Here is a 13,955-nt window from a genome sequence, read left to right as displayed (position 1 = left end):
ATACTTCTTTAGGTTTTAATTAAGCTATTGTAGAGGTGAACATGGTAAAAAAAAATAGACTATAGGCTGTGAGAAGTAGATATAAAGGTTTGGGTTTTGTTTGGGTTTCCTTTTGCCAGTGCATTTAAGTCCTCTGGGCATCTGCGGTACAGTGAAGGCCACCTACAGAACATCTTGTTCTGGTGACAATCTGTCCTTGCAATTTACTAGCCATCATACACACATTCTATGGTGTAAACCAGCATATTTAGCAGGAACACATGATACCTAAAAAATATAACAACACTATTTAGTGTAGGCAGTGGCGTGGGGCTGCAGGGGTGATCTCTGTGAGGAGAGGCTGGGGCTAACCCGTGCCAGGCACAGCTGGTTCCAATGGATCCACTGCAGGGCACAGCTGAGCTCAGCAGCCAAGATGGTGGTGCCTCAGGCAAAGTGTGTGTTAGAAAGGCAAAAACATTGCCTGACAGTGAGAAGTACGGGAAAAAGCGTGGGTAACAGTTTGTGGGTGCTGAGGTAAGAGCAGAAGGAAGCAAAAGAGATCCCCCCCCTGCAGCTCCCCACACCAGAGCAGGTGTCTGTCCTTCAGTCTGTGAAGAATCCCATGCTGGAGCAGGTGGGTATTGACTGAAGCAACTGCAGCCCATGGGTGGACGCACACAGAGGCAGGACAAAGTGTGTGGAGGCTGGCATGGCACAGAGGAACTGTTATGGACTGACTGCAGCCTCCATTTCCCACCCTCCTGCACCACTTGGCGTTGAGGGGCAAGCAGTCAGGAGCGAGGGACTGAAGTTGAGCTAGGGAAGGGGAGCAGAGGAGGTGGTGATGTTGATTTTTCTTTGCTTCCCACTCCTCAAATAAATTTGAATTGGCAATAAAGTAAACTGCTTTTCCCACAGTCAGGTATGCTTTTACTGAGATAGTTCAGTGGTAAGTAGTTTGCATGTATTCTCCTCTACCCATGATTATTTTCATCCTATTTTCTCCTTCAGCTTTGTCGAGGAGAGGGGAGGGAGGGAGAGAGGGAGCAGCTGGTGGGAGTTTGGCCTCTTGCCCAGCTCAACCCACCATATGAGACTGTCCTGGTATTAACGTACAGCACACTGATGAAATGGGGAAAAAGAAAACTAACCTTTCTCCAAAGACACAGCCTGTTCCTTTCAGGTTTATTTTTGCAGTATCACCTTACCTGATTTAAGCATGAGGTGTATAAAGCAAGTAATCCACAGCATCAAGAGAGTATTAAAAATGCAGTTCCCCCTTCCCCCCCTTTCCTTCTCTCTTTCAGCAAATAGTGTTTAAAATTAAAATTCCTTTGCAGAAATAGATAAGCAAGAAAAATCCTTCATTATTTTACACACCTATATGCAAAACAGAAGAGTTTCTTGAAACTCAGCATTAATCAGCTATCCTAAATTTTGCAAAGCAGGGTCTTGATGGGGGACAAACATTTCTGGTTTCCCTTCCCCCTCCACTTCCTGCCCACAGGGCAAGGAAATGGAAAGATACTTTCAAAACTACTGAATATCAACAAGTAGCAAAGATTACTTGCAACAATACTTGGGTCAAAACAGAACATGAAAACATTTCTTACGCAGTAGCCATCCCCTGCTCACCCTCACCTTCTGTTCATTATCACTGACCTTTATCATACTTTTTTTTTTTCCTGCATTCACATTTTTTTCTCTAACAGGACAAGACTTAGGAGGTTTATTTCCAACTTACTATTTGACATACAGCCTCTTGATCTTCAAGGGTCCTGTTTTGGTTTATCTGGTGACCTCACATCAGACAGTGAGGCTGCATGTTTACCTAGTACTCAAGTGCTCTCACAGGCAAACTGATAGAAGTTATGGTTAAAAACTGCTTACATTACAGATGAAAGAGCTGGGTCTTTGTTGCCCTGGTTCAAAACCCACATGCCAGGAACATCCCCTTTAATCAACTACAAGATTAGGTCAGTAATAGGTAACATTCTATACACCTGTTTCAGACCCCAACAGACTGCTGCTATAAATTAGATGCAAAATGGATGCTACTTGTTAGCATGCAGAAAAAGAAGTACTACTGAGCCTTCACATTGACTTTTAAATTTAAAATGAGAACTCCAGAAGCACAAATGAAATGAGAAAGGCTAGGCTGACTTAGTAAAATCCTGCCCTTTACTACTGCTAGATTGCAATTAGTGAATTTCAGAATCATTTGGTTTTGTAACCTTTTTAATGCTGATTACAAGATCCTCATACTTGAGACAGGAGAGGGTGGTGGTGGAAATCACTTCACATCCAAGAAAAAACAAACCCAGAGTAAATAGAAGGGTAATTGGTTGAGACTGAACTATCCAGTTAAACAGGATTAAAAAGAAACCATATATGTATATCTATGGATTAGAAAGGTAAAAAGGCTGAAGCAACTTCTGGGGCAGTTGTTACTCTCATTACAGTTAACCATTTCACTGGGTTCCATCAAAGGAACAAATTATGATTTTGACATTGTTCTAAAAACTACCCTGACCAAGGACTTCTGAGCTGCACTTAGGAGCAAAATGGATGGGCTGCACCTGTGCACTTCTGTAGACAGGGATTTCTCCTTTATTGCAACTACAAGAACTGCTAGGGGAAGTACCAATAACAGAACAAAATCCACATAGACAGCAAAGTTTACTAAAATCATGGATACTCACTGCTCTTTTGACCAAGTACCACTTCTGCTGAAAATTACCTAGTAGAAATTTAGCCTTCTAAACAGTACAAAATTTCAAACCTGTTCTTAACAGTTCAACTGTTTTAATTTTTTTCTGGAAGCTTTTGCATTTTCCTTGGTGTTTTGGAAGAACCTTTGCACTGTTTTGGAGGCAATGTGAGAAACAACTGTAAGCAGATGCATTTTTCTCTCTTTAATATGTTGTTTCTGCCTTTCACAGGTATTTTATTCTTCAGAATATAAGAACACTTACAGATACATTCAAATGACATCCATGAAAAGAATAACATTTCATTTCAATAAATACAGCGTGCATGCTTACATACATGGCTTTTAGTTTTATCTGGATGTGAGAGAGGTTAGATGGAAGACTGGAATAGATTTTCCATCTCTGTGCTTTTAGGGTCTTAGCTAGAGTAGCATTAACTAAACCCCATCACTATATGGAGACTTGAGAAGTGGTACATATTCAATCAGACACTTGTTTCCATTCAATTAATTCACTGTAAATAATTTCCTACATCAAAGTATCTGCTGACTTAAGAAGCACTCAACACCTGACTAGGTACAGACATCTTATTTCTAGAGGCAAGTTTTCTTATCATCCAGTTTTGAGGCACATTTCTGTTCTGGAAATACATAATTGCTAATTTTGCTGTTTGTTCATGTGGATAAACAGAGAGCTTCAAGTCTTCAGGTGCTGTCAATCTGATATTATTTACAAGCACTAAAGATAAATTTCGACTTACCTTTGATAATTTAGTTTCTATGATTCTTTCCATATTATTCCAGACAAAAGGGCTATGCTTTTCCACAAGAAGGAGAGTATATACAGAGACCCAATCAGATTTTGTCATCCCTAAGGCAGGGGATTGATGACCAAGATATCAGAAGGAGAGTCTTTCAACAGCAGTAGTATCTGAACGATGGTATAAGGAAACAACTGGAACAAATAATTTTTAGGAAAAAAAAGTGAGGTACTAATATACATCACCATCTGACCTCTCACAATAGTGTAATAAGAAATATGCTCATAAATTATGGCGTGTCTAAAAAGAGTGGGAAGTCCAGAATAATGTGGAAGGAATCAAAGAATCACACACAACAGATCAGATAGGTCAATACTTGACTGCTTTTAATTCCTTTCCACATTACTCCAGACAATAGAGGTGTTTAAGCAGGTGTACAGAGAAGATGAACAGAATAAAAAATTCTTTTGAAAAAAAAAATTAAAAATAGAAAATTCAGCTTCAAAACAGAAGGGCTGTCTGAAGAAAATGTGTTTTAAAAGATGCATCAGCAGACAACTGGAGAACTGGATATCAGCGTCCAGAAAAAGAACAAAGATCACCTGCTAAGCAGACCAATTACAATAATGGATTCAGTGGCCTTTACAGCCAGAGAACTATGGTGGAGAAAGAAAAGCTAAACTGACTTTTAAATACATTAACCTCTAAGCACTCTCAAATTGACCCAGATGTGAAGTGGAATTTCTGAGCGACAGTAAAGCACACCTGTATCTTTTACATAAAACAAAGTCTGTCGGGGGCAAAGCTTTGAAGAGGCTCCTATTTCTTTCTTTTCTAATTTAGCGGGGGAAAATAAAGTGAAATGGTGTTGTGGCTTTGCAGAGGAAAGAAACACTACCATTTAATTGAAAGGATAGCAGCATAGGACCTCAGCTTACAAACGTTTACCCCTCCTTGGAAGAGAAAGTCAAGATTCACTTTGATGACGAATGAGGGTAAAAAGTCTGTGCAGCATGATAAAAAAAAATTGCATAAGATGATTTTTAAACTGGGGTTTATAAAACCACCAAGAAGATCCACTTTGATGAAACAGTGGAACAGGTTGCCCCAGAAAGTGGTAGATGCCTTATCCCTGGAAGATTCAAGGTGAGGTTGGACGTTGCTTTGAGCAACCTGATGGCTAGTTGAGGATGTCCCTGCTCATCGCATGGGGTTTGGCCTAGATGACCTTTAAAAGTCCCTTCCAACTCAAACCACTCTGATGTTATGATCATCTTTGCATTGATGGGAACAAAATAAAAACAAGGACCTGAAAATATCTTCCCCCTCCCCAGTCCCACAGCCTTATTTGCAGGGAACATGCTAGTAGTGCCTTTCTTCACTTTTGTACTAAGTCTGAAAGGCTACCTGACAAAGAACCAACAGCACTTGATGTCCTGCACTTCTATTAAGAATGCTTAATAGATTAAGCTGCACTTGTATTAAGGAACATCTAAGATATTTTCCAGGAAGATGATGATGGTTGCATTAGGATACCTCAATATACTAGAGGAATCTGAAGCAACTTAGAGAAGCTAACTAAATACACTAAAATCAATTCTGAAATGAATTAACATCATGGTATCTATGATGTTTTGCTGCTAAAGGTAAAATGTGAAAAGCACTTAAGCATCTACAAATTAGACTTGACAGCTGTTATAGAACCTCATACCACTAAGGTCTACACAGTTATCTTATTGTACTCCAGTTGAAGCCAGGAGAAAATAGGGAGATTAAGTGGAGGAAATAGCACTTGTGGACTCAGTGGCTTTTGTCCCTTCAGATTTTTATACCATATACTAGCTAAAAGCCCCAAGGTTTAACACCCAACATATTTCATCCTATTTATCAGATATAAGTAAATATTGTGACAACTCAGACCACACTCTGAAAGAAAACCTGACCAGGGAGGAAGATAGAGACTATACTGTGAGATTGCTCTATCAAATCACTGACTCCACAGAGGTGCCACTACTTCAGTTGCATGATAACCACACAAACATGAACTGTTTCCTGCCCATATCCTGTTCCATAAAAGAGCTCACTAATAAATTATGACCTGTAACTACTACGTACACTGCCAACATTTAATCTTGAAGTATCTACTTCAAATGCTTCAAATAGAATGCACCTAGCAAAATTTTCCACTTCTGATCATGCAAACAGCAACGAGAGACCTTCAGAGATGAGTAGGTCATGAAAACAATTTGCTGTAACTCAGAAGGTGACGCACACTGCTTATTGTTTGCCTTGTGGCTCCTGAGTAAACGCCAAGTATTTCCTCACGTTTCCCCTTCTCTTCTAATGAAAAATGACCTATGGCTACTTACTTAAAAATAATTAAACTCCATCAAAAATAAACTTGGCTGGGTTGTTAGCTGTTGTTTCCCTAAAATCTATTTCACACAGATTTTCATTAATGTAATCTAGTGTGTGATGTCATAGCTTATTATCATGATAGTAAGCTGAAGATGAGGCAGCAGTGTGCCCAGGTGGCCAAGAGAGCCAATGGCATCCTGGCCTGCATCAGGAACAGTGTGGCCAGTAGGACAAGGGAGGTTATTCTTCCCCTGTACTCAACACTGGTCAGGCCACACCTTGAGTGCTGTGTCCAGTTCTGGGCCCCTCAATTCAAGAGGGATGTTGAGGTGCTGGAACATGTCCAGAGAAGGGCAACAAAGCTGGTGAAGGGCTTGGAACACAAACCCTATGAGGAGAGGTTGAGGGAGCTGGGGGTGTTTAGCCTGGAGAAGAGGAGGCTCAGGGGTGATCTTATTACTGTCTACAACTACCTGAAGGGGCATTGTAGCCAGGTGGGGGGTGACCTCTTCTCCCAGGCAACCAGCAACAGAACAAGGGGATACAGTCTCAAGTTGTGCCAGGGTAGGTATAGGCTGGATGTTAGGAAGAAGTTCTTCACAGAGAGAGTGATTTGCCATTGGAATGGGCTGCCCAGGGAGGTGGTGGAGGCACCGTCCCTGGGGGTCTTCAAGCAAAGCCTGGATGAGGCACTTAGTGCCATGGTCTAGTTGACTGGTATGGGCTGGGTGCTAGGTTGGACTGGATGATCTTGGAGGTCTCTTCCAACCTGGTTGATTCTATGATTCTATGATTGTCACAAGCTCCCTTACACTTCTGCTACATAGCCCTCTCAAAAGAGTACTGTAGTTATAATCTATCAATCCTTCTGAACAGCACAAGTCTAACTTTTTTGACTGACATCAAAACATTGGTACAGGTTTATCTTCAGTACCTGGGACTTACTTTATTGCAAAAAAAAATCAACTTTTCCCCAAACCCAAATTTATGCATGCTGGAAAAATATGGATTTTGTCAAGTTAAAAAATATTCTCAAAGAAAGCAAAAGCTGTACCCTACAAAGGCAGGCTTTGAATTGAGGGAGAAAATTCCCCTAGATTTGTGGTTCTTCTCGGGCTACGTACAATCTGGGCTTGCCAGGAACAGGTGAGTCAGTGAAAAAGGCAAGAAAAGTGGCACAAGCACAAATGCATGAAAGCAAGGAAAAAAACATTAGAGCTTCTCTTTCAGGAGAGAAAAAACACTACCACAAAAGAGATCATCACAGATATTGAAGAGCTTTTGCATAATGGCTGGGCTTTTTTTTTCATTAATGCAAGATTAAGGGAAGAGTCCTGTCAGTTGAGCTGTACAAGAGTTACATTAGTTCCAATGTTGATGGTTTTTTTCCTGAACAAAAGCTGTCCTTTTCTGGTTTAAAAGATAAACTACTACAAGTAACATATAGAATCATAGAATCAACCCAGGTTGGAAGAGACCTCCAAGATCATCCAGTCCAACCTAGCACCCAGCCCTATCCAATCAACCAGACCATGGCACTAAGTGCCTCATCCAGGCTTTGCTTGAACACCTCCAGGCACGGTGCCTCCACCACCTCCCTGGGCAGCCCATTCCAATGCCAATCACTCTCTCTGTGAAGAACTTCCTCCTAACATCCAGCCTATAGCTTCCCCCAGCACAACTTGAGACTGTGTCCCCTTCTTCTGTTGCTGGTTGCCTGGGAGAAGAGGCCACCCCCCACCTGGCTACATCCTCCCTTCAGGTAGTTGTAGACAGCAATGAGGTCTGCCCTGAGCCTCCTCTTCTCCAGGTTAAACAATCCCAGCTCCCTCAGTCTCTCCTCATAGGGTTTGTGTTCCAGGCCCCTCACCAGCTTTGTTGCCCTTCTCTGGACATGTTCCAGCACCTCAACATCTCTCTTGCATTGAGGAGCCCAGAACTGGACACAGGACTCAAGGTGTGGCCTGACCAGTGATGAGCACAGGGGCAGAACAACCTCCCTTGTCCTGCTGTCCACACTGTTCCTGATGCAGGCCAGGATGCCATTGGCTCTCTTGGCCACCTGGGCACACTGCTGGCTCATCTGCAGCCTACTATCTATCAGTACCCGCAGGTCCCTTTCTTCCTGGCTTTCCAGCCACTCTGTTGTTCTTGAACACCAGGGCCATCTACATAGGGATTTACAGTAGTAATTAGTATATTCTGCTGGGGAGTTGCAGTAATACACATTACCTACATAGAGGAGGATTAGTAAGTATTGCACTTCCTGTGACTACAGAGTGTGCTTTCAGTACTGTGAATGTTTTAAAGTGTTCTGAAATGGGCTAGAAGCACAGAGGTGTTTAGGTCAGTAAGAGATGTAATTATAACTTTCATTTAATAGAGAATTTAATCTTTAAATGTCTTAAGCACCAAATACAGAAATTGCCAGGCTGAAAGGAAAAGAACTGACTATGTTAAGCTAAATCAAGGTTTTCAACTCAAAATTAGTTAAGGAATGTTTCAGTGAATGGGCTGGTTATCATACTGCTGGATCTTCTCTATAAGGAGTTTCTATTTTACTTAGGAGAGATTTGAGCAATTAAGTAGTGCCTGTAATTTATTATTATTATCATTATTACTGCAATCCAAAACTTATCCGTGGGGCATAGGGATAACTTCTTTATGTAGAGAAATGATTTTTTACAAGAAATTTGTATCCCAGATAAACCAGAAAGTATTGTTGACTTTCAAGTGACACACGAGGTGATACTGTAAAGCTGAAGAACTCAATTCTTGCAAGTGCATGCAGGGTATTGTCTGGTAATAAGCCTTAGGGCAAGACTCTAGAAGGGAAAAGAATTGCCAGATAATCGCCAGGTTTGTGGTATAAAGACTGGAATGGAAGATGAGAAGAAAGAGAGTGAGCTCTGTGAAGGAAAAGCCTGAAATAAGTATTAAAATTTCCATGTTATATAAATGGTACTCTGGTACTCCTCCCTAGTGTGTAAATGAAGTGGAATTACCATGGGTATCCCAGAAACAGAGGAATTTAAAGGTGAAAGTAACCAGAGCCAACAAGAAGGCTACAGATTTGAAATGACAGCTGAAAGGAGAAAAAAAAAAAGGCAAAAATAAGGCAAGCAGAAGTTGCCATGGATCAGGCAAAAGATACAGAGCAATATGATACTGATGAAGCTTAAGACAGAAGATTCTGTAAGTACTGCAAACAGAACCAGAAAGTAATGAAAAAGACCAGACCAGCACTTAGGACTGCCCAGAGGTTGAGCATATAAATGATGAGTGGGATCACTAAACAGCAAATGGTAACAGGAAAGGAAGTAGATGTCGAATTTGGGTAAAAATGTGGGCTGTTTATTTTCCCCAAGTTAAAGTTCCTTGTGAGACAGCTAGCAGTCTGCAAGAAAATACAATTCTCTGACTACCTCCAGAAGAGCAGCTGAAACAAAAGAAATGCATAAAGTTGTTCAGGGACAATATGAAGGAAAAAAAATGAACCAATCATAAACAAGGGTGTATGAACTATCACTAAACCCAAAAAAAAAAGCAGTGGCTGAGGTACAGAAAATTTGAGGAATACTGGAAAAGTAAAGAAAAGAGTGACTTTTATTGTTAAGGAAACAAGGGTAGCATAACCAAATGGGTAATTTCTTTGAAAATGATGCACCTAAGTTTCTAGGTAGTAATGCATGCACAAGGGTGTTTCCAGGGTATCAGTGGTATCAGGAAGGGAACTGAAGCTGTTGGTATTTTTATATTGGATTTGTCTTCTATTTGAAAGAACATATAAAAGCCAAATTGATGCATATCTTTAAGTAAATAGATTAGGAAATCTGAGCTTTTGAAGAAACATGGTACCAAGAGGAAGTTACTCATTTTGAAGAGAAAAATTAAAACTAACAAAATCTTTTGTTGTGGTCTCCTACTCTGGTAATGAAAGCATCAGAAAATTGATTGGGTCTTCATCTGTGCAGGCTGATTAAAGCATAACCCTATTGTCTGGAACAATATGGAAGGCAGCTAGAGGAAATAAAATCCACAGAAAACAAAACATGGTCAAAAATTACACATATGTATCGAGATACTGATGTCTTATTCAGTAATTACAATGAAATATTGAAACACAGAAGAGTCACATGTGAAAACTAATACGATTTTGCCATTAAGCTGCATAGCATTGGGATAGAAATTGCCTAAGAAATATAGAAGAATATCAATGATGCTATAGTAAGTCCCTACTCAGTTGCTTTGAGATACATTTCAATCCTGATAGCACTCCTGTTTGTTTTGATTTGTCATGCATAGAAGAATTATGCCAAAGATCATTTTAAAGTAGAAAATTCTTTGCCATTTGTCAGTTCTATTTTGATCATAGCAGCATAAGCTCCTGTTGAGTATAATTTAGAGGGTTTTAATACTCTGTATGCATACACACAATGCTACATTTTACTAGCAATTTAGCTTAGCTGTGTGCATTTAAAATGTTAATAAGTCTTTAGTGAAAGATTATTTCTGAGCTCGTTTTTCAGGCCAGGCTGTGTCAGAAAAACAGAACTCTGCAGTAAAACATGCTCAATATTATGTAACTTCAAAGGAAAACTTCTTACCTCCAGCAACAAGCCCAGACTCTCCTAACTGAATTGCTACCCCAAAGCCACCAAGCTTTACTGGGGCTGAATTCTCTTTTGAGGCAAGCAGTACACAGTGCGGCTGAAAAGACAAAAAACCCAACAAATTATTACATCATTTGAGAAATACAACTTGCAGCTGGGAACTTGTTGTCATACATTTCCATTAAGAAGCTAAAATATTTGGCTTTTTTAGAAAGGATTTCTGAATTTCAGTATTTTTTTTCCTCTGGCAAAGACTCCTCTTTTCTTCATTGACTTCACTCTCAATTGTCTCAGGCACAGAAAAGTCCTTTCAGGACTTACAGGAACATAAATGAAGATCAAAATTAATGTCGATCATTTCTTACCAGGTATTAGTTTTGCTTTCACCCTTTAATCTTTCACCCTTAAGTTTTATATTGCTTCAATTTTCCAGCAGAAATATCCTGCATATAATACACTTTTTGGGATCTTATCCCTCACACAGAGAACAAAACCCATTAATGAGTTTTAATCACAGAATTCACTGATACCCTTCCAACTGCAGGAAAGAAAAGGAACACTCCTCTGATGCTTCTAGTGAGTCTTCCATTGAGGAGGGAAGTTGGTTAAGTTTCTAAACTGGATTGCAGGTACAGTCATCCATACCTTTAATTTTCCACAGTCTTTCCACTAATGAGTGTTAGGTGTAAACACATAAAAATGGAATAACATTATACAACAATTTGGATGGATGCTGACTGGTGCAGGAAGAAGCAACACAAAAGACAAAATCTAATAGAACACAATTTACTCTTTAAAATACATAGCCAAAATACTGCATTTAAAATAGAATTACTTACTGTACTTACTCAAAGCCTCCCTTTGCAGTTGACCAATACTATTTCAAAGGAAGAACATCAAATCTGTGCACTGCTTCCTGAGAACCACTTGAATTACAGAACTAGGAACTCAAAATAGCATAAAGGAGCTACAGCAAGCTGTCTGACTACCTGTGAAGCCATCACCTGTAACCATCCATGTTTTCTTTTAAAAAGTTTCAATTCTATGAGAATCCATTTTGAAATTTGCAATTTCAAAATCCAAATTTCAATCCCCTACAACTTATTTAAAACAGAATAACAGGTGGTATTATCTTTGCATATTGTATTTCACTTCTGCTTTACTGAAAGTGTTAAGCTGCACGCTTTAGGCACTTTCATGTTCTCTTATCACTGTCATTTTGAGTGAAAAAGAGCAATCTCAAATTCCTAGCACCAGGTTAGGCAGATGGGAGAACCAGAAGAACATAAGCACAATGTGCACCGTGGTGTTGATTTATCTTCACCACATTCACTACACTTAAAAAAGTGATCCTGTTTTCACTACAGTGTAAGAAAAGAAGACAGGCTGCACCAAGTTTACTGTCACCCAAAAAGGAAGCTGCCTGACACTGCTCACCACAAAGTTTCTATGAAAAAGAAATTCAAATCACCAATTCAGAGTGAAACACAGAGAAAACTGTGTTATAGAATCTCTCCCAGCATGGTCCAAATTAAGAGCAAAGTGGACATTGTTAATGAGCTCGAGTTTTGCTAGTTAAAAATAGCCTTTAAAGAGAGAGTTGCAACACTAGTTAAACTTCCCCTTGTCGCTAATTGCACTGTGTCAGCTGATTCTAACCTCTTCCACAGAGGAGCTGATGCTTTAGCTTTCTAATAAGAGGACTTAAATGTTACTCCTCCCTGTCTTCACTAGTGGTTTTGAAAATCACCAGAAGTTCTTAATATCCGTGGTAAGTGGCTTTTTTTATACTTAAGCTAAGGTACAACAAATTGTTATTGCAATTTCTCCTGGCTGCAAAGGTAAAGACCTTCAACTCTTTTCTTAAATATGCCAGGTTTAAGCCTGCCTGCTTGCTTAGAGCTGACTAAACCTATGACAGCAAAAAGTAACATTCCCAATGTATCTGCAGCAAAATTGATTTGAACTTTCTCTCTGACCTAAAGCTTGTCAGCACTCGTGCAAGTCATGATGTCGAGTATTTCTACAGAAAAGCAACACCAGTAAGAATTATAGCAGTGGGTAGGTTTCAAGAAGCACCATGTTTTCCACTCAGACTTTCAAAATTACTTCTTGACCTGACCAATACAAAATGGCAAAGAGAAAAACAGAAATGTTTTAGAAGATGCTCACATATTGTACAAACCTAATGCAATTGCATGGTCAGGCAACAGAAGATGTTAAAATATTTTAGGCTGTCCTAATTCAGATACTGTATGCATATGAGGTCTTACTATGAATTTTACCTGAAGTGCTGCTTTTTATTTTCACTGCTATTGCTGTCACGTATTTTAAATGTACATTTGCATTTTTAAGACCTAGCATGCAAATGAAAAACTGTTTTAAAGTTCTGCAGAGTTTTGTCCTTATTTTCTTCTTGTTACTTTGTTGGACACCTGAGTTGCAGAGTACCAAAACTGACTATTAAGTTCCTGTGAGATTAGGGGAAAACACCTTGCCCCTTTTAAAAAGAAAAACAAAAAAATCGAATTAAGCTCTTTTATGGACTCTTTTATCACTCTGACATTGAAATTGAGGACCTAACTTATGGCCTCATTACCAATAAGTCACTATCTCTCTAAACAGCTCGCTGTGATTCTGTCCTTCTAACCACACACATTTTTAGTTTTGCTTTGGTCAAGGCTCATCTTTATCCTGCAGACTACACCTTCCTGGTGCAAAAAATAAGCTTAGTGAAATGAGAATCTTAGACATAAAAATAAGAAAGATGTGAAAACAATCTGTTACTGTGGTTTCCAGCTAACATTAGTTTCTTTGTGTAACACTGATTTATGAACAACGAAAAATGAGGAAAAAATGCCTAAATTTACATAGAATCATAGAATCATAAATGATTTAAAACAAGCTACTGCTGTGGTTACTTATTTGGCCATGTAATCTTTCAGACTGAGAACTGCTCTTCCAACTGAAAACAAGTGACTTGCATGCAAGAGACACTTAGTTAAAATGAAGACTGATGAATTTAGAACAGTTGTGATACTTTTATGTGTACTTTGTATCAACGCTGACAATACTTCACTCAGCTATGCTTGCCCATTCTTGCGATGTAATTAGAATCTTTTCTGTGTTAGAAAGATTAATCCTAACATCTGAGCTTAAATATTTGTATTTGCAGACAAAACAATGTAAATGTCTCAAGCTTGTAGCAAAATGTAGTAGTTGATTATTAAAACTACAAAAGACAGTAATAAAGATGTAACTGTGAAAAGTTCTCTCTGTGAGGAGTCTTTACCATCTGTTCTTGCCTAGTTGACATGAAGAAAAACAGAAAATTGATTATTCTAGACTTAGACTGTGTCATGATAGCCTGCTCAAAGTCCTTCTACTCAGTTACAGTGACACTCTGTGTCCAGCTCTGGAGCCCTCAATATAGGAAGGACATGGACCTGATGGAGAAGGTCCAGAGGAGGGCCACGAAAATGATCAGAGCACTGGAGCACTCCTGCTACAAGGACAGGCTGAGGGAGCTGG

General features: G+C 39.5%; 1 protein-coding gene across 13 annotated transcripts in view; it reads right to left on the bottom strand.

Annotated features, from left to right (window-relative positions):
- Nucleotides 1–13,955, bottom strand: part of CASK (calcium/calmodulin dependent serine protein kinase) — a 202,228-nt gene that overhangs the window by 81,606 nt on the left and 106,667 nt on the right. For 11 of the 13 annotated variants that reach the window (XM_064151894.1, XM_064151895.1, XM_064151890.1 and 8 more), the window contains exon 6: nucleotides 10,419–10,521. In XM_064151894.1, coding sequence (XP_064007964.1) covers nucleotides 10,419–10,521 — 103 coding nt within the window. Of the gene's footprint in view, nucleotides 1–1,726; nucleotides 1,912–3,453; nucleotides 3,557–10,418; nucleotides 10,522–13,955 lie in introns of those variants that run through there. The other 2 variants (XM_064151902.1, XM_064151901.1) reach the window with 2 other exon arrangements.

Source organism: Pogoniulus pusillus, chromosome 12, assembly GCF_015220805.1.
Source record: "Pogoniulus pusillus isolate bPogPus1 chromosome 12, bPogPus1.pri, whole genome shotgun sequence".
NCBI classification, from domain to species: Eukaryota; Metazoa; Chordata; class Aves; order Piciformes; family Lybiidae; genus Pogoniulus; species Pogoniulus pusillus.
The sequence above is the reverse complement of the archived record's forward strand: the minus strand, read 5'-3'. Positions and strand labels throughout refer to the sequence as shown.